This window comes from Semicossyphus pulcher, unplaced genomic scaffold (assembly GCF_022749685.1).
Source record: "Semicossyphus pulcher isolate SPU_LCO1_2020_fin unplaced genomic scaffold, fSemPul1.0.p SCAF_5, whole genome shotgun sequence".
NCBI lineage: Eukaryota > Metazoa > Chordata > Actinopteri > Labriformes > Labridae > Semicossyphus > Semicossyphus pulcher.
Genome location: NW_027211726.1, coordinates 19340874 through 19360563, shown reverse-complemented (window position 1 = coordinate 19360563; position 19690 = coordinate 19340874). Strand labels below are relative to the sequence as shown.

Below are 19690 nucleotides of genomic sequence, written 5' to 3'. Positions count from 1 at the left end.
AGACGCTTTGACGCTGTGTCGCGAAAGCCGTTCAGCGTTCAGATTTCCCGGCTTCCTCGAATGCATCATATCGATTCGACCTCCGTTCAACAAACGAGCATTTTAAAAGTTTTCTTCTCCTCTTGAGGACAGACCTGATAAAGGTTGATTTTTTACTTCTTACAAATCTGCATCATGATGTTGAAATTTCGGCAAAGGTAAGACCCGTGAATAACAAGCAAATCACAAGACAACGGTTTCTTTTGCTGTATCAATGCAACAATCGCTTACCGCCCGGCATGTTCACCGGTGTCCCCAGAGGCTATATCTCAGACTATAGCTGATGGGATAACAGATTGTGAATATCCTAATCAACATCAACAACATCCTCAACGTCATCATCATCAATAGCATCAATATCATTAAATGCAAAGAGTCTTTAGCTTCTTCTAAAAGGTGAAAAGGACTCTGCAGACCGAATGGAGTTTGGTCACTCATTCCCCCACCCGTGGTCTACTGAGGAGAAGAGTCTAGTTAGCGACTTAGGGCCCTGTTGTGATGGGAGTACCAGGCGTCTTTCACTGGCAGAGCGTGGTGGGCAGGAGGGAGTGAGTACTGGGATGAGGGCGTTCAGGTAGATTACGGTGACTGTAGCAGTCGGGGATCGAACCATCAACCTTCCCTTTGAGAGACGACTGACTGTACTGCTGAGCCACAGCTGCCCCAACCAGCTGAATGGCGGTGCAGTGGTTAGCGCTGTCGCCAATCTTGCTTCCTCCCACAGTCCAAAGACATGCTCGTTAAGGTTCATTGGCGACTGTAAATTGCCAGTAGGTGTTAATTTGAGCGTGAAAGGTTGTCTGTCTCTATGTGTCAGCCCTGTGATTGACTGGCGATCAGTCCAGGGTGTACCCCGCCTCTCGCCCAATGACAGCTGGGATAGGCTTCAGGCCAACCTCAACCCTGAACAGGATAAGTGGTGTAGATAATGGATTGATGGATAATTATTTCAGCCTTTATTGGAGAGGACAGCTTGAGATAGACATGAGACACGGGGAAGAGAGAGCGGGTACGGCATGCAGCAAAAGAGTCAAACCCGAGGTTGATAGGGCACGCTCTACCAAATTACTTTTACAGCTAATCGATTTATCATTTAGTCTATAAAATGTCAAAAGAACTGTGCAAAATGCTCATCGCAATTTCCAAGAGATGTTTAAACATTTAGGATTCAGGAACCAGCAAATGTTTGGCGATTATTGTCTTTGTTCGTTGCAGCTCTAAAAAGTCTTGGGGTGTAGTTGCATACCTGTTGGTCTTGACAATAGGTGTGGGTAACACACACATCAGCCTCCATCCGTACGGAGCCAGAGACTGCAGCAGAGGGATGTAGTCTGTCTTCACTACAACACCCTGAAGAGGAGAGAGAGACAGGAAATCACACACACATACATGAGCTAAAATATGTACTAATACAAGTACGTGTGCAGGTACCGATTCAAGCTCAGTCACAAGCATCCACACTGCTTCCCTCCCTCTCCTCTCTTATGTAACGTTTGACAGAAGACAGCTTAAGCCTTCAGTCACACAGCATTTCTCACGGTCACATCTCCTGCAGAGTATTATAAACTCAAAAGACCCACATCAACGACGGTCCACTGCTCCACCACGATGGCGTCGTAGGAGGTGCCTGTGGTCTCCTCTGCAGAGCTCTGGAAGATGAACACGCTATCCACACATGAAACCCCATTGTCTGCAGAGGGAGGACAAATTAGAGACAGAGTGAGACAAACAGAGGAGGGATGTGTGCGATTCAGAGAGGAGTTACGAGCTCTTCTATCCAATCTCTCACTATTGATCCCTCGTTCCCTTTGGTTTAAGCCTACTTATTCCACGGGTGACTGAGCAGTGACTTATGGAGTAAGCCGAGGAGTTACGGCACATAACTCCCCCCTATCATCCTTTACCCGGCAGCGGAGCCTGAGCAGCTTTTTGTTCTTGTCATGATCAAGTGGGACAACTGCAGACTCTTATGTTTAAGTCAGGAGGTTAGGTGAAACATTTGCAGTTTCTCTTAGCTTTAAGGAGCATCTTTGCTTCTTTCAGCTTTTTGTTTTGGTTTTATGTCCCATAAATTTACTGATTTAGTCTTCTGTTTCCTGTCGCATCATGCGGCTGCTTCAGAAAAAAGTCATAATAAACCGACTACACTATCTGTGAAGCAACAATTGACACAATGATCGGTACCAAAAACAGTCAGTGTTGTGTTAAAGGATTATTACGCTGCCCCCAAGTGGCCATTAAACTAATTAAGGTTCAGGACTTTGAGCAACTCTTCTAAGAAACAACAACACAGACTGTGTTTTAAAAGGTAAACAACTGTGAGAATAGTGGTAGTGTTGTTGTAGTTGATGTAACAAGAAACATATGTTGTTGTGGTTGCTCTCTTTGCCTGTCTCTATCCCACATTTCGGCCCATCCAGTCGAGGCAGATGTCTGTTCAACATGACTCGGGTTCTGCTCGAGGTTTCTGCCTGTTAAAAGGACGTTTTTAAAGTGTGTTGATCATGTGTAAATTATCCATCCATCCATCTATCTATTATCTCCCGCTTATCCAGGGCCAGGTCGCGGCGGCAGCAGGTTAAAGAAGGTGACCCAGACGTCCCTCTCCCCAGCAACATTTTCCAGCTCCTCCAGGGGGATTCCGAGGCATTCCCAGGCCAGACGGGATGTATAATCCCTCCAGCGAGCTCTGGGTCTGCCCCGGGGTCTCCTCCCAGTTGGACGTGCCCGGAAAACCTCCAAAGGGAGGCGCTCAGGAGGCATCCTAATCAGATGCCCGAACCACCTCAACTGAGTAAATTAGAGATCACCTAAGTGTCTTGAGACTTTGGTTATGATTTGATACAAATAGAATTTGATTTGATTTGATAGGTAGGTTGAACCTTTGTGCTGTGTTTTAGCTTTTATTCATGATAAGCTTTTTAAACAAGTGCAGAATTTTTGGCTGCTACATTAAAAGAAACTGGTCCCTATAGGATTCATAACAGCAAATTGACAGACCAACACTAACGCATTTCAATGAAATGCTGCCATCGAGAGATTTGGAGACGAGTTTGAAATAAATTTGTGAGGTGTTATCTAAAAGAGTTCGATGTTGGTTACGCTCAAATTTGGGCGGCTGGTGATTGCAAACTATCTTGGCAGTGAAAAACTTTGAAGGAATCCAAAATGAATGAAGCTGTCATATTGGCTGTGTGTCAAAACACACAGGCAGACATTAAGCAACATTAAGAGCCTGTCATATACTGTGAGGATGCAAAGAATTTATGTCACTGTGACTTTTAAGTTCAGTTGCTATGGCCACCTACCGTTATCATCTCTAAGGTGGAAGAACCCATCGATGAGGCGCGCCCCGCTGGTGAAATGCTGAGTCATGTGATCCAGCCAGTGTGCGTCCACCTCTGTGATTTGTCCTGCTTCCTTCTGTACTTGCAGCGGCACCCTGAGAGAGTAAAACCTCAAAGACGTGTTCATCTCTCCTGTGTGGTTGTACAAGGCAAAGAGCTGCATCCCTACATGCACAAGAACAATTCAAATGAACAGAAATACTTTGTGATGATTCTCCAGTGATTCTTCTACAAACAGGAAGCTACTTACGGCCCTGCGCTGGTGGTGAATTAGAGTTTTTATCTCTCTCTGAGCTCTTTAGCCTGATGTGGTTGTTGTTGTGTGTTGTCACTCTGCTTCGCCCGTCTGTAGAGGTAGAGCTGCACTTCCTTTCATGGTTTCGTTCCAGTTCCGGAGAGCTGAGCCAGCTGTCGGAGCTGGAACTCTGTCTGTCCCTCTGGGTGGATCCTTTGACGTGTGGTAGGTGGCCTTTCTGCTGTCTGATCATGCCTGCTGTTTCTGGAGGGCTGGGACACCACTGGTTCTCTTGTTCCTCTGCTGGGGTTTGATGTGGACGCCCTTGAACTGCCTCTACGCTGGGCTTGCTGTGGTCTTGAGGTTGGTTTGTTGAGTCTTTGAGGCCGGTCTGGAATAGCTCGTCGGACTCTTCTTGGTTCAGCTCCGAACTCTGTGTGGGTTTCAGAGGCTTGCGGTCATGAGCGTTACGCTCTCCACCTTCATTATCTGACTCTTGGGATTCAAAGCATTGACGGTCAAGTTCGACGTCATTATGATGTGGCTGTGTAGGATCTGTCGGGCTGGTGATGGCGCTGAAGGGGTGTCGATGTATCGGTGAAGGGCTTGAATGTAAGGAGGACAACTCTTCTGGGTCCCATTGCCCGAAGTAGCAGGGTCCTCCGCCTGGCTGCTGCAGAAAGCCCACGAACATCGACCCCTGCTCGGCTACGTCCTGGATCTGCAGGCGGGGAAAGCACATAAACATGATTGACACATAAATATTAAGACCGTCATTCACAGCAACGCTCATAAATTTGCACCTTCTCTTCTACCAGTCAGACAAACAAAGCCTCATTTACACACAAACAAAGGCTGACGTACGCCGAGTAGATATGCTGCAAAATAACAACCTACCTAATCATCTGCAAAGATCAAATATTCAAATGACAAAAGGACCTCATTATCTCAACGCCTCAGTGTGTGTACATGTGCGTGACAGCGTGTGTGTGTGTGTGTGTGTGTGTGTAGCGCTCCCTCCTGTAGCGTTCTGCTGGTTAATTGTCAGCTGATATTTGGGCTGACAGTTTTAGACAGGCTCAACGGGAGAGGAATCAGATCGCAAAGTACCAGCAAACAATAATGAGACACATCTTCCCCTATTAACCACTGTTTCTGACACTTCTCACACGCACACACACACACACACACACACACACACACACACATCACATATACTGTATATATACAAACAGTCTCTCTATTAGCTCCTAACACGCTCTAGATTACACACACTTACTCAGCTTTATCTGATGGTAAGAGTGGAGACAGATTGAGAGTGGGTGGGCTTAGAGAAATAGAAGTATAGAATTTCAAAACCACACACACACACACACACACACTGTCACTCTCCTCCTGGCTTCTTATCTGGAACTCTCTCCGGCAGTTTGCGATCTGATTGGTTATTCATGTCACGCCGCCGGAGCCGATCACATTATGCTCAGTGATGTGCATTTCCATCCAATCAGGTTTCCCTTTGTGCTCGATGGGTGTTCAGATGCAAATCTATTCAATAGAGCACATTTTCATTTCCCATTGTTGGACTGTTGGCGAATTCATGAGCAGCGAGGCTAAAAGTGAGTTTTACAGCTGATAAATGCCAGCGATGACGCTGCAGCCGGCCGGGTATCTCAGGGTAAAAGTCTTACTATAGTTAGCGCCTGTAACCTTTCATTCACCATATAGCCTTTTGTTTGTTACAGGACTATGAGCAGTGTCACAGCCCAGGAGATGCAACTAGCGTGAATCCTGTATTGGAGAAACTCCTCCAATCAGGTAAATTTGCTGTATTTGAAATCGAAAACCTGAATTTGAATTGGACAGGCTTTGCATGTCAGGACAAGACGCAGGGTTAGCATATGTTACAGACAGGCAATTACAGGCAGCTGTCTGCAGCGCTGTGAGCGCCGTAAGGTTTCTGTCTCTGTCACAGCAGAGCAGGGCCAACATGAAAGGCGCCCAGGAAAACACAGAGCAACAAGTACAGGAACAAAGAATGAGGGAGGGATGGTTTAAAGAGTACTTCACTGATTTACCAATGCACCCTGAACTCAGCACAGTTTTTAAAAAGTAAAAAAGTATCAAAATGAAGGCAGCAGATCAAGATGGATTTTCTTTTGTATGTACACATTCATTCTTCTGAAAACCAGAGCCTACATTACCCACAATGCAACTCAACCAACAACAACCAGTTCTGTTGGAGACTCATGTTAGCTGTCAACATATCTCTTTTTTTAATATCCTCTTTGTTTATTCACAGATTGTTCTTTCTACAGAAAATCTGTAGCCTATATTACCCACAATGCAACTCAACTAACAACAGGTCTGTTGGAGACTCAGGTATGATATGTTAGCCGCGACTAGCATATCCCCTTTTTTAATATCACCTTTCTATTTACTCACACATTGTTCTTTCTTCTAAAATCCTGTAGCTTATGTTACCCATAATGCAACTCAATTAACGATTTAACTTTCATGCTAGTAGCGGCTAATGTAGCCTCAAGCTGCTAGCCTCTAGCAGAGATGAGGAGCAGGCTACAGAGGTCTGTTACAGTCACTTCCTTTTCACTCCCAGATTTCAAACTTGCCCCAATCAACGCTGACTCAAGTGACATCACTTGAGACAATTAATCACTGGAGCCTTCGTAGGCTTGCTACACCAAGACATATAAACATGGTTTAAAGTGTCAAATCAATTGAGTTCCCCATTAATGCAGTGCTGTAAACCAGCTGTTTTAAATTTGCCTGGACTGTTTCGGAAAGACAGAAACACAATTTAAACAAGCCTACAAACAGAAATGGTTTTGGTTTGTTGCGAGCATGTTTGCCATTAGGACTGGACATGAGCCATCAGCCATTGTATTAAATGGACCATCCCACCTTAGAGTGGTGTACTGCAGTGTGCAATGAAGACAGACAACACAAATCAATCAAACCCAGCAGACATGAAGCGTTTTCAGAGTGCTGCTGAGAAACAGAATAAAAAGGGAACTCAAAAACTTCAGTTTCAAAAAGACAGTTTAGGACCACCTGCCTGTAGCCTGTGATCTCCTCTCCCTCTTTACTCTTCCTCTGCTACATTTCTATCACATATGACAAACTCTGTAGGGATACTTCATATATCCTTTCAATGAGACCATGATCTCATCTAGTTTCTTAATTCTTATTATTCTTCTCCCTTTTTCTCTCGCTTTTTATGCCTCATAGGCGACTTCACAGGTCTGTAGGATGTGATAGGCTTCTGGCATGTGGGAAGGAAAGAGCAGCTAGGAAGCGCTATGTCCAGTAAGTTTGAATATCTGCCCTTTGTTTGAAAAATAATAGGTCAGTTTTCCTATGTAATTCTTGTTAGCCTGTCCAAATCTATAAAAAATTTTAGACAGCAACTGGTTGAAAAAGTTTTTAGTGCCAAAGCAAACCCTGACCCCATGTTGCCTTATAAAACTGATTCCAATAGCAGTGAAGTTTTCAGGTTTATATTCAGGGCTAAAGAGAGCACAGGTATCACACCTACACGTGCAGGCAGCCAGAGCTGAACTAGTGAAATCAGTATTAGTGGAAAACAGTTGGATGGGTTGATTCTCAGAACTCTCACAGTGGATTAAAGGGATAAATGTAGACTATAAATATTTTTTCATTTTGCTGTATTTTAATTCTCGCATTCTGTGTCCTTCAGGTAGATTTGCCGCTTCGTACTTTCACTACACAAGGCTTTCCCTTGAAATAATTCCAGCAATGTTAAGCCCCTCTACTCTGCGTAGGTGCACTACAAACATCATATTTGATCTTCCCTGGAAATTAAAGTCTGAAAAGACGCCAATTGACTGAAACTAGACCGCAAAATACGAGAGCAAACATTGTTCTCAAGCTTCAGGCATCTCAGTGAGAAGACAAATTCATTAAGAATAAATCCTATTAAACCCGCCCGGCTTTGTTGGCATGATTGCGCTCCACTTTGAACTCACCCTCTTGACGTAGCTCTGGATCACTTCTGGGTCAGCTGCCTGGTGACCCGCCACACACACATCTGTCTCCAGACGATGTCTCCCCCACCTCAGCTGGTTTTTCTCTGAACTATTGGAGAAAAAGTGAAAGAATTTAAACACATATTCAGAATAAAGAATCATCAGAAACAGCCCGGCTCTACAGATCCTGGCAGACGCCCTCATGTTCACAAGCACTCATTGACCCAGAATGATCACAGCAGAAACATAATGTCAATTATACTACAGGGTGAATTTTCCATTTAAGAAGAGCGCACATTCACTGAAATCACAAAAGACTTATTAGACAGAAAAAGGGACTGAATCTCCTCCTGCTCCCACTGCAAGTCACAGTCATAAAAGGAGTATTCAGATACGCCTCTTCAGATTTGGATTGAGGTCAGAGGGAAGGCCGCGGTAATATCTTGTGCTCTGAGGCGTGAGTGACATTCTCAGCTTCTCAGCTGGATTTGAAACAGCGGATCTGTCAGATTTTTTCTTTCATTTTTAGGGTTTCTGATGAAAGGGGGACGGCGGTGATGGGGACATAAAAGGCGGAGTAAAAGGGGACGAGGGGGGCTGCGGAGGACAAAAGAAAAGGGGGGACGGCCATCACTGAAGTAAGCAGATGAAAGGATGGAGAGATGGTTTCTCTCTTTCAGCGCGCCGTTCCCCTCTGGCGAGAGCTGGTGATGCAATCAGCCGTCTCCACGGTGACAGGTGCCAGGAAGCAGCAGGACCGCTTGGCAGGAGGGGCATCAAAGGAGCAGCACGGCACCTGCCTGTGCACTACAATGTGTGTGTGTGTCAGTGTTTGTGTGTGTGAATGAGAGTGTGTATCATACGCTATTCCTCAAACTCACATTAAAAACAGAGATCACACAACACAGGAGGAAGCCCAGAACTGTCAGCTAAGCAAAGTTATTCCTTTAACTGCATTGAGAAAGTGGCAACAAAGGAAAGGTTACATATATAACGATGGTTCTCTGAGTGAGACACAAAGACTGGTTTACATGGGCCTCTGTCTCTAAACAATGGACAAACTTCTTCCATATTATTATTAAACTTAATGACATATGTTGGAAAATGTGGAACATTTGATGTATTGTAGATCCCTCACATACAGTATGCTTTAGGACATGGTATGTAAATCATAGGTGCAGTTTGCGTTAGTTCGGGGGGCTCGCTGATGCCCCTAGTGGCTGTAGCCAAAAATTATTAAAGGGATTTAAAAAGTACAACACATAACTTGTGCTTTATAGTACTGTCAAGTTTTTGGTTTGTGCGAGAGCGTCTTCTTTTTTAAACTCTTGCAATGTTTCATGACTCATTAAGCATAGAGGTCAGGATATGAAAATACACCAAACGAGTGTCTTGATTATAAGCACAGACTGTATAAAAAGATGGACAACATGACAGCTCCCTAAAAGTGAAGCAAAACATCTCTATCGCCCCCTGCTGACTGGCTGCAGTATACGTCATAAAGCACGCCTCCTCCATGTTAACAGATGGGACATGAGTCAAACTATAAAATCAAAATACACGCCAAATAATTTTTTCTCAAACATGGTCATTATAGTTAGTTATTATCATGCTGATTTACGTCCAAGTGTTCATTTTTCTGACACATTTTGTTTTAATTAGTTATTAGATGCTGTCAAAAGGATGATTGACAGCTCTGTTGACAAATACAGCTCCTGCAGCTGATCTGTTCTGCATTAGCGGAGTAGAGAAGCAATGTAACTAAAACAATCACTACAGTCAGTGAAGTTTCCATATCTGTGAACGTCTGCTTCAGACCAACACGAGAAGCTGTTATGCTGTTGAATATGCTGACATGCAAGTTAAATGTGTGTTTTGGTTAGAAGAAGGGGCGGGACTTCAATGCCACCAGCGAATCCCAACTGTGCAGACTCTGGATCAAAATGGGCAAGGTGGCAGCACCTGCTTCCGGCTGTATTTTATCTTCACTTTTGTACATTGAAAGGAGGTGGAGACCTGCATTCATCTTTATATACAGTCATTGATGATACCATTTTATGTAAAAAAAAAAAGCCCTTGTTGTACATGTTACAGTTAATTTTTTGTGGACTCCCAACCTCAAAGTCTACAACAACCTCTGAGTTATGCTCTTCTCTATCTCTATAAATTCTCTGGAGAAATCAAAGGAAGCTAAAAATATTTGGTTCAAAGACTATTAATAGCAAATAAACAAGTGTAAGAGATTACAGCCATGTTAGCAGCTCTGCGGGGCTTTATTTAGGCTGTGTTGCTTAGATGCTAACATGCTCACGGTGACAATGATTACATGCAGATGTTGAGCTGTTATAATGTTTGCAATGATTGTTTAGCATTGTAGTAACACTTGACAGTTGAGGCTGAGGCTGAAATTTGGACGACATGATGGCACTGGATGAAATGTTTAAAGGGGAGGTTTTTGAATGTAACATTTTTTCACGTTTTTAAATAAGCCTGAATGTCTTTACACTCAAACTTCATTGAAATCCATCAAATAGTTTTTGAGGTAATTTGGTCTGGACCAAAGTGATGGCACAACTGACCAACATTTCAGTTCACAGAGCTCCTCCTGATAGGGGGAAAAAGCTATTATAAGGCATTGGGAGTCCCTGAACACAGGACGAATTGGCTAGCAATAATTGACGACATATTCTAATTGAAAAACTGATTCATGTCTTGAGATTAAACTGGGACAAAAATAGGAAAAACTCAAATCAGAATGATAAGAAACAGACCTACATGATGTTTGGAGGTCTTTGCATGCATGTATGTATGTGTTCTGTTTGGAGCAGATGTGTCAATAACTTCCACGATGCGATTTTGAGAATAAAGCCCAGCGTGCATGCTGTACCAGAGCTGATAGCACAGAGGTGAGAGAATAATGCTCTGCTCAAATATGGCGGTGAATGTTGTGGTTTTCAGTCACTGAAGAATAACCAGGTTAGAGAGGAGATAAACAGCATAGTGTACGCGGACAGTATAGGATATTATCATGTATAGTCAAACGTGAAAGAATTGGGACAGTGAGCTAAAGTTAGCTGGGTTTTTTTTGTGGCTGACTCATGTGAAATTAAGGCGGAGGTGAGGTGTTGAGTTTTGCTTGTGGTAATGGGTCTCAATTGGCTTCAACGTCAAAACAAAGAAGTCACAAGAGCTGCTAACTTTGAACTCTTGTCTAAATGTGGCTGCAAATGACTCATCTCATTTATCTCCATCAATCTGCTGCATAAAGCATTCCACTTAAAACTATTCTATGAAAAGTGGGGCTAATAGAGTAGGCAAGGGTGTGTTTAATTTGCGTACCTTGGCGTCTCGCGGACCAGCACGGCCCGGTGGAGCTGGCGCTGGATGTGCGCGTGACGTGGGCCGCAGGGATGGACAAACGGGTGCACGGCGACCAGGACGAATCCCTGCGCGTAGAGTTCCCTGACCTGAACCGGCAGCTCTCTGACCGAGGAGAGACAAAGCACGGATGACACCGGCACCTCTGGGGAGGGAGGAGGAGGTGTGAGAGGAGAGGGAGAGAAACGTGGTTAGACAAGACGGGGTAAAAGGAGATATTCACCAGAAGGGCATGAGAAAAAAAGAGGAAGGGAAGGTAAGAGGGGAGGTATTTGGAAGTGGATACAAGCTGAAAGGAAAGAAGGAAGTGGGACAAAGGGTGTGAGGAAAGAAAGATGGTGCATGTTTCATTATGATCATTCCCACTGAACGACACATGGCATCTTCACGCTAAATCTGAAACCAATTACACCAGAACTATTAGCCTCTGTCCCCCTGTCCCCAGCAGTCTGGCTTTTTAGAACACACACACTTACAGTATATGCATGTTAGAAAGCACTCTTTTGAACATCCATTTCACACACTTTTTTGCTGACTGTAACAGTGACACACACACTTCAAAGGCTTGGAAAGACAATGCTATCACTCTGCCTGTTTAGGGGTGTGTGTGGTATTAGCAGCAGTCGCTAACGCAGAGCCGGTTTCCTTATTACCAAACACAATGAAGAGAAAACCCCTTTACTTCAACGGGAACGGTTAACGGAGCTTATCGTACGAGAGCAAACTGTCACGGCAAATCCACCGGGGAGAGCGCAATGTTTGCGAGAACCGCCCTCTTGGGGTCAATGCATTGTGGTAAAGCCCCATCTCTGTTCGCAGGCTTTTAAGGGAACACGTGCACGCATGCACGGCTGTGGTGAAGCCAGGTGTGTGAGAGAAAAGAGCATGGAAAAAGAGATTGGAGGAGGCAGGAAGAGAGAGGCGGCTAGCGGAGCAGTGTTGGAGAGAGAGAGAGAGGGAGATGAGGCTGTCTGTTTGTGCCTGAATGCTTGTCATCCTTTTCCATTCAATCTCATTTGCATGGGTCTGGAGAAGAGAAAATAACCTGAATAAATTAACTCTCACACACACACACACAGAGAAAAACTGCACACACACTGCAGGGAGAAAAAAAAAGATGTGCAAGCCATCTCATTTTCAATTTGTTCTCCGTCATCTGGCGTGTTCACACTTACACACACACATAAGAGAAGCTGGCCGGCACGCTATAATACGAGCGCATGAACACACACACACACACTCTGGTCTCAGTTAAACAATGGCAGAAAAAAACTCCCAAAGAAAATCCAGCCATCACATCAGCTTGGCATCACGAGAGCCTTTCATCAAGCAAACACTTAAACGGGTGTCTGTGGGGACTTATCAAAAGCAGTACAGTGGTGATAATAATAATACCAGCTGGAGACACAGGGTGGAGTGGCAGGGTGGGGTGGGGGTAGGGGGGGGATAACAACGCTCCTGTCACCGTAAACAGTCATTAGCCGTCATTAGCTCTGCACGGCTGGCACTCACCCACCGACGAGACGCAAGGAGAGGCATGCACAAGTTATTAGGGTGTTATGCGGCGCTTTAGGCTGGGAAGAGACTTCATTTGCACCGTCTGCCACTGTGGGATTTACAGGGCGGCTGCAGAATGGGAGCATGGGAACGGCTCAGGGCAGGGAAGCCAGGTGGAGTTTTATAGTGCTAGCTAGGAGGGCAGGGGGGGTGTGGTTTGAGGAGAGTGCCAAAGAGGGTACGTGCGATAGAGGTGTGCGACTTTGTGTACGAGGATGTAAAGAGTAGACGCATTTGCATCCCTACATGTGTGTAACAAGTGTCTGAGGTACACACCCAAGGGATGCAAGTTCAGCTGTTGATCCCCGCTCTTCTATTTCCCTCTCGACCCCAAGCTTTGACCACATGTCAGCCGCCGTTTGTCGTGAGCGACGCCTCACTTTTTGGACCCTGGATTTCACGAGCCGCATTCGTAGTTTGAGAGTCGTCCCTCTTCCTGTAGCTGCTTGAAAGGAGATATTAATTCCTTGTACAAATCCCCGACTTTCTGCGTGTGACTGTAAAGCATATTTTGTGATGAAGCCGTATCTCAGAGCGAGTGTGTACGGGCCGTTTTTTTTTTTTGCCCGTGTGCACGAGAAAGAAAGAGTATGCACTAAGCCTGCTAGGTGATGCATGGGGATTTACTACTCACAGCCACCCTCAAGGCTTATCCCTCTGCTTGCTGGAGGTTCACGTTTATTTAAATAGCCTTCTAATGACTTGCAGAGGTTTTAGGCAAGGATGTGTGCCAAAACAGTGACTATAAAATAATCAGCTTCCTGGAGCCAGGAGCTCCCTACTGCTTTGGGAATGCATGACAGTTTGTTGGTCAGCGTCTGAGCGCTCGCAAACGGGGTGTGATCTCCTCGGAAGGCCCGGGTTACAGGAACTGCCTGAGAAACAGCGCGAGTACGGCTGACGTGGAAGCAGAAGCAGGGGAAAAAACAGGTTTGCTGAGGTGAGAACACACTGTGGCATACAGAACCATGTACGTGTGATGCTGTGAATCTTGCGAACGCCATCTTTGCTGGGAGTCTGTCTTGCTGGAACGCCATAAAAGGAGCTATCAGGCAAAATTGATTGAGCTATGTCAGACCGGCATTTATGACGATCTTTCATAAAAATGTGTTGAGTATTTACCTTGGAAAAGTGCATCAGGCAGCAAAGATCGATCAAACTGATGGATTTATGCTTCAGCTGCTGACAGAGCCGAATACATCACACACAGATCCTGATATACAAAATAAGGCAGAGGGATGTATATCATTCTTCGTCGAGGGAGGATATATCCATCAAAACACTCAGGTGTAGATCACATACACACAAGCAGTGATACATAACCCTATATAAACTCCCCCACAGGTATACAGTCGCAGCACACACAGAAGGCCACACAAACACACACTCTCCGCTGAGCATTAGACACATGTTGTAAGTTTTAATGAGCCGAGTGGGTCTCGGTCTCTGCAGGGCGGCAGAAAGTCATCAGCAGAGTTCAGCTCCTCGCTGTCTGCTCCAGAGACCGGCGTTAGTCACACAGCATCGCACCTAACTTACTTCCTCACACATCCTCAGATTCCTGACTCCCGCTCGCTCGTTCTCACACCTCCGGCTCCCTTTTCTCTCCACTTCGAGACGCCGTGCTTCACTCCAAATGCTCGCCTTATCCTTTCTTTCTTTATGTACCGTCATTCTCTCATCCTCCATTCTCTCTTACTTTTATTCTGCCTGCTTTCAACTCGGCTTTTTTTCTCCACTCCACCTTCTTTTCTGCTCGTGTCTCGCTCGCGCTTTCTTCTGCTCATTATCTGAGCACAGCTTCTACACAAAAGGAGTCTGGGTTAAAATGTCACACCTGGCTGTTAAATTTCATACTCCACATTCATGCTGACATGTCAAGGTAACCCATCACTGTTACAAGGGGAATAATGAAGATCATGGCAGTCTTTGTAAAGGTGGGGGAAGTGTGGCGGTGCAGCAGATTGGTAATTCAAGATTAATAAGACAGGTCAGTAGAACAAGACGTTGTTTCAGGTTGTGTGGTGCTATGGATGAAATAAGTGGTGCATGTGTGAAGCATGTAGAGATGTTTGGATTTCGTTCTCAATATCGTAACGATATCAGTAAGGATACCGTAACGATATATATAAATACAGTTTCGGGTATAAGGTATCAGCCAGTATATCAGTCAAAGCACCAATCCGATACTATCACCAATTAGCCCAAGAACATCAACTAAGTTCAGGTAAATTATTGGGTGACAACAACAAACGACAGCAGAGAGATATATTGGCAATCAGTCTTATTCTTCCGGCTAGTATTGGAAGGTTACTTGGTCAATCGGCCAATGCTCAAGTCTAGATATCGGTATCTGTATCAATATCGGTGCTTGGTATCAGGAAGAAAAAATGCATAAAAAATGTAACATGTAAAATCCCTTAAACATTAAATAAGATTCTCTATATCGATACCGATATTGTAATGATATCGGCTTCCAAAACAGCTTAAAATGAGGTTTCAGGTATCGGCCAGTTTATCAGTGAAAGCACTGTCTCCAAACTGTCTACTATCACTAATTAGCCCAAGAAAATTAACTTACTTCAGGTATTATCGTTATTATTTTCTGTATCATTATCTGTATCATTATTGGTATCGGTATCTGTATCGTTACCGGTATCTGTATCGTTGTCATTATCGTTATCTGTATCTGTATTGTTATCAGTACCTGTATCGTTTTCGATATCTGTATCGTTGTCTTTATTTTTATCTGTATCGGTATCTTTATCTTTATCGTTATAAGTATCTGTATCATTTTCGGTATCTGTATCGTTATCTGTATTGTTATCGCTGGCGCTATCGTTATCTGTATCTATGATGTTATCTGTATCTGTATCGTTGTCTTAATTGTTATCTGTATCGGTATCTTTATCTGTATCAGGAAGAAAAAATTTAGATGGGAACTTTTTTTGAAGTGTTGGTTAAATCCCTGAAACATTGAACATGATTCTCCTCATCCTCCCTGGAAACTACAGGGTCGATATGACCCAGTGTGAGTGAGTTAGCCTTGGTCACACACACACACACACACACACACACACACACACACACACAGATAATTTACTGCTTGCTGCAGTTTAAACACTATCTTATGAGCTACAGTGTTCCTGGTTGGTTTCACACGTTAGTCAAAGGTTAAGTTAGAAACTACACTACGCTCTGCATTCTGAACATTGAGCTCCACTTCCTGAGAACATAACTTATATTAACAAACAGACATGCAGTCTCACATTTCTCAGAGGGGCAGCAGCACAGATATTTGTTTTCCATTACTGTGTAGGAGTCGTCAAGTCACGCTGGAAGGGAAATAATATTATTAATGGAGGCCAAATTGAATTAAAGCATGGATTTGACCGTGGGTATCCTCAATGTCATGGACTGACATACAGATTCCTCTATCTGCCTCCTACACACACACACACACACACACACACACACACTGAGAAACGCACAAATACAAATAAATCCCTTTGCTGGGAATGAGGTCTCTCAATCTCCACAAACAATCAGATAATCCTTCAGGAATCCTTCACTTTCTCTTGGTCTCTCTATCACAAATGGAGAGAGAGAGAGAGAGCACACCCACTCTCAAACACACAATCAATTCACAGTTGTTGTGTTTATCCTAAAATAGAGTATACTCATCTTAAGCAGCTCAGGTGGCAACACTGAGTTTACCATATAAATGACCTGCCTGTCTGTGGAAAGATAACACTAACTCTGTTGAATAAGTGCTATAAAGTGTTTTGTGTGAGTGTGACTGAGCCGCCATGGCTGCTTGTGTGAACAGTGCGTGTATGTGGGGGGTCTTTTTGTATCTATACGTGTGCTGCTGCTGCCCATGCGATTAGACAACTTATCTGCTTCTTCTTTTACCGACGAGGACGACGACCAATCCTCATGTCTATTGTCTGTTTTGGTCACCACCACCGTGTCGCGTTGCCAGATCTCTCTCTCAGCCAACACTAGAGCCTAACTCATTTGCCAAACATAACAGCGTTGGCTGAAAATGAAGCCGACTGGCAACCAAAGCTTTGCCACTTGGCTGTGGCTCCGTGCCTGCTGTCTGTTACAGTGTCGCATTGGAAAATCTTCTTAAAAGGACTTCACTGAGCTTCTGCACCTGCTTCAGCTTGTCGGGTGATGGAGAGCATGGCGCAGGCTTGTAGAAACATTAAGCCATAAGGAAAAGGAGGTGATTTTTTTTTTAAATCTCCTTTAACACTATCCGTTTCTCCTCCTCGCCTCTCTATTCCCTCGCTGCGTCCCTCCCTTCTATCTCACAGTCCACACCGACACAATGGCAGCATTAGTATTTTTAGAAACCTCTCGACGCCTCTAGAGGATTCTCATCAAATGTTCTCAAGACACACAGAAACAAACACACACCCACACGTTATGAGACACACAATTTCTTCATATTCACACACAAAGGCATGCTCTAGCTTTAGTATATTGTCACTGTGCGAGTGAGAGGCAGGGGGGAGTTGGAGGGCACGGCTACAGTGAGCAGAATATAGCTGAATCTGTGAATTAGAGAAGTCTTTGAACTCGCTGCAACAGGAGCCGCACAAAGACACAGCTCCAGCTTATAAGCCACTTTTTGCCCTCAAGATACTTAGAGTCAGAAAAAAAATAGGCTACAGTTACAGAAAGTTGCTGACCTAAACATTTTATTTAACTGGTTAAAGTTGGAAAAGCATCTGTGGCTATTTTATGAGCGGAACACACAGAAACCATGTAGCCAGAGTTCAGGATGACGGAGCAGAGCAGGGTTCAACAGAAAATAAAACATTGTTGAATAAGAGCATTTTTTTGGTTAATTTCTTACTTGTTGATAATTTGGGGCCTTCTTGGGACTTTTACCGACATTAATGAATCTCAAAGGTTAAGGGAATAAAGGATAAATAAGACATGTATCTGTCCCCTATTCATGCTAAAAAATTAGAAGCTAGTTTAGAATAGCTGGAAGAATAGATAGGAATAAGGCTCAGACAAGGCTAGCACTGCATTTCTTTGCTACTCAACAATGATATATTATCACCTTACAAAGGTCAAATGGATAACATGTTAGCAAACAGTTGATACATTTGAAGGTGTGTTTTTTGCCACCTGACAAATATGTAACTAATAATCACTCCTTTTTGTTATGTTTTTGGTCTCCACCACCTCCTGAAAGAAACATCACGCTATTAAGATGCTAAATGCTAATCTACGTTTTTCAGCTTGGGGCTTCTTTTTGTGTACAGTTGTTGTGTACAACAGAGCTTCTCAGCTAGTAGTTATTTTGATGACAGTAAATGAAAACAGCAAAGTTGCTGGAAAACCAAAACAATCAACTGAAAGACAGTAAAAGGCTCTGCAGAGCTGAGGGAAAATGCAGATAATTCTTTGGTTTGGTGGATAATTTTTTGTCATTATTACACTTTATATTACACATATTTACATTGCTAACACTAACAACTTAATTTGAGCTGCTTTAATAATTAAACAAGAATGAAAGAATTACTCAGCCCTAGGGGGCTCATTTAGTTTATCGGGCCATTGAGCTTATACAAACTCAAAACTACTTCTACTAGTCACTATAAAGTTGAAATGTCAGTTTTTTGTATTTAGAGGATGGTTGAGAGCATTTTACAGACAAATGTGCAGCTGTGCAGTTACAGAGAGCATAAAGGGTCGGCAATGAATAGTGCTTTGAAGCGTTTGAATGAAGTTTTTTTGGGGGGCTTTTAGCCTTTATTGTATAGCTGAACACAGCTGAAGAGAGACAAGAAATGTTGGGAGGAGAGAGTGGAGGATGATATATCTCAAACTACAGGGAGTCGAACCTGCGATCATTGCGTCGAGGACTGTAGCCTCTGTACATGGGGCGCCTGCTCTACCCACTGAGCAAAACCAGCTCCCCAAAATGCTTTCCTTCTCAATATCCCTGTTTTTATTTCCATTTTAAACAATATGCATCTTATTAAATGCTCCATAACTATATACATCATGTAAAGAGGGACTTGTTGTTACAATAATGTACATTGACATGTTGGGAGACAGTTGCACACACATATGCCAAATCCTTTGGCAGGAAAGCAATTAAATGATTGAAAAGAAAGGCAGCACCCATAACAATAAAGCATCTGAAATTGTCAATACAAAGAAGTGTGGCTGTGACTGACCCACATAGGAGACACAGAGGTTTTCAAACAATAATCTACCTCAATATGACTTTAAATATTTAATGTGTCCATTAAGTTTGATAGGGAAGTTTTACATGAAGAAACGAGTAACACATGACTATTTGAAGAATGCAAGTGTGGGAGAGATCAAGTCACATGGAGAACACGTCTCACTGGGTTTCAAAAGCCCAGCTGAAAATGGACAGAACTAAAACCTTCCTCATGAATGTAAATATGTTATTGGAGAAACCAGTATTTATTTTTATTCATACCTTCTTTCCCCAGCAGGAAATCCAGGAAGTGGTAGGTGTAGGATACGCCCACTTTAGTCTCCACCTGAGGCCTTCGCAGAGTGGAGTAGATGTTGCCCGGGCTTCGCCTCTCTTCTGCCTTCCGCAACTTAGGAAGCCTGCACCCCATATCTCTGAGGAGGAGGAGGAGGAGAAGAAAAGAGGAGTAAAAAACGATGAGAGATGAGAAAAGAAGAAAAAATGAGAGGGTGCTAACAAAGAGTCGAGTGGGAGACGTGGAATTGATAGAGTTTCTAAATATACAGAACACATTAGCACTTTGAATAGAGAGTGTGTCACACTCACACACAAGTCTAAAAGCTATTGCTCACGACTAAGCTGGAGCTGCAGGGAAAAAATGTGTGTATCCACGCACACACACCCTGCAATAACGCTGAAATATAAAAGTGTCAGCCATTACCTGCTCGGTGGGCTGTGATACGGGCATCTCCTAATCAAATGGGGCTGATTGGGAGCGACATGTTTGATCAGAACGAATTAAAGCAGAAATGAGACTGATTTCCTGCCCTGTCAAGCAAAGCGACACGAGACTAGATCGACAGAGAGAGGAGGAGGGATGTTACGCATGTTTTACTGCTTACCAATTCGTATGTTGAACCAAGAGTAGCCT

At 43.8% G+C, this 19690-nt stretch overlaps 1 protein-coding gene across 1 annotated transcript in view; it reads right to left on the bottom strand.

Moving 5' to 3' along the window:
• Positions 1 to 19690, bottom strand: part of rftn1a (raftlin, lipid raft linker 1a) — a 29148-nt gene that overhangs the window by 2895 nt on the left and 6563 nt on the right. The window contains exons 2-8 of the mRNA XM_069681826.1: positions 19042 to 19193; positions 10965 to 11148; positions 7626 to 7734; positions 3637 to 4342; positions 3348 to 3551; positions 1620 to 1729; positions 1286 to 1389 (exon numbers count right to left, since the gene is read on the bottom strand). Coding sequence (XP_069537927.1) covers positions 1286 to 1389; positions 1620 to 1729; positions 3348 to 3551; positions 3637 to 4342; positions 7626 to 7734; positions 10965 to 11148; positions 19042 to 19189 — 1565 coding nt within the window. The 5' untranslated portion in view covers positions 19190 to 19193. The remainder of the gene's footprint in view (positions 1 to 1285; positions 1390 to 1619; positions 1730 to 3347; positions 3552 to 3636; positions 4343 to 7625; positions 7735 to 10964; positions 11149 to 19041; positions 19194 to 19690) is intronic.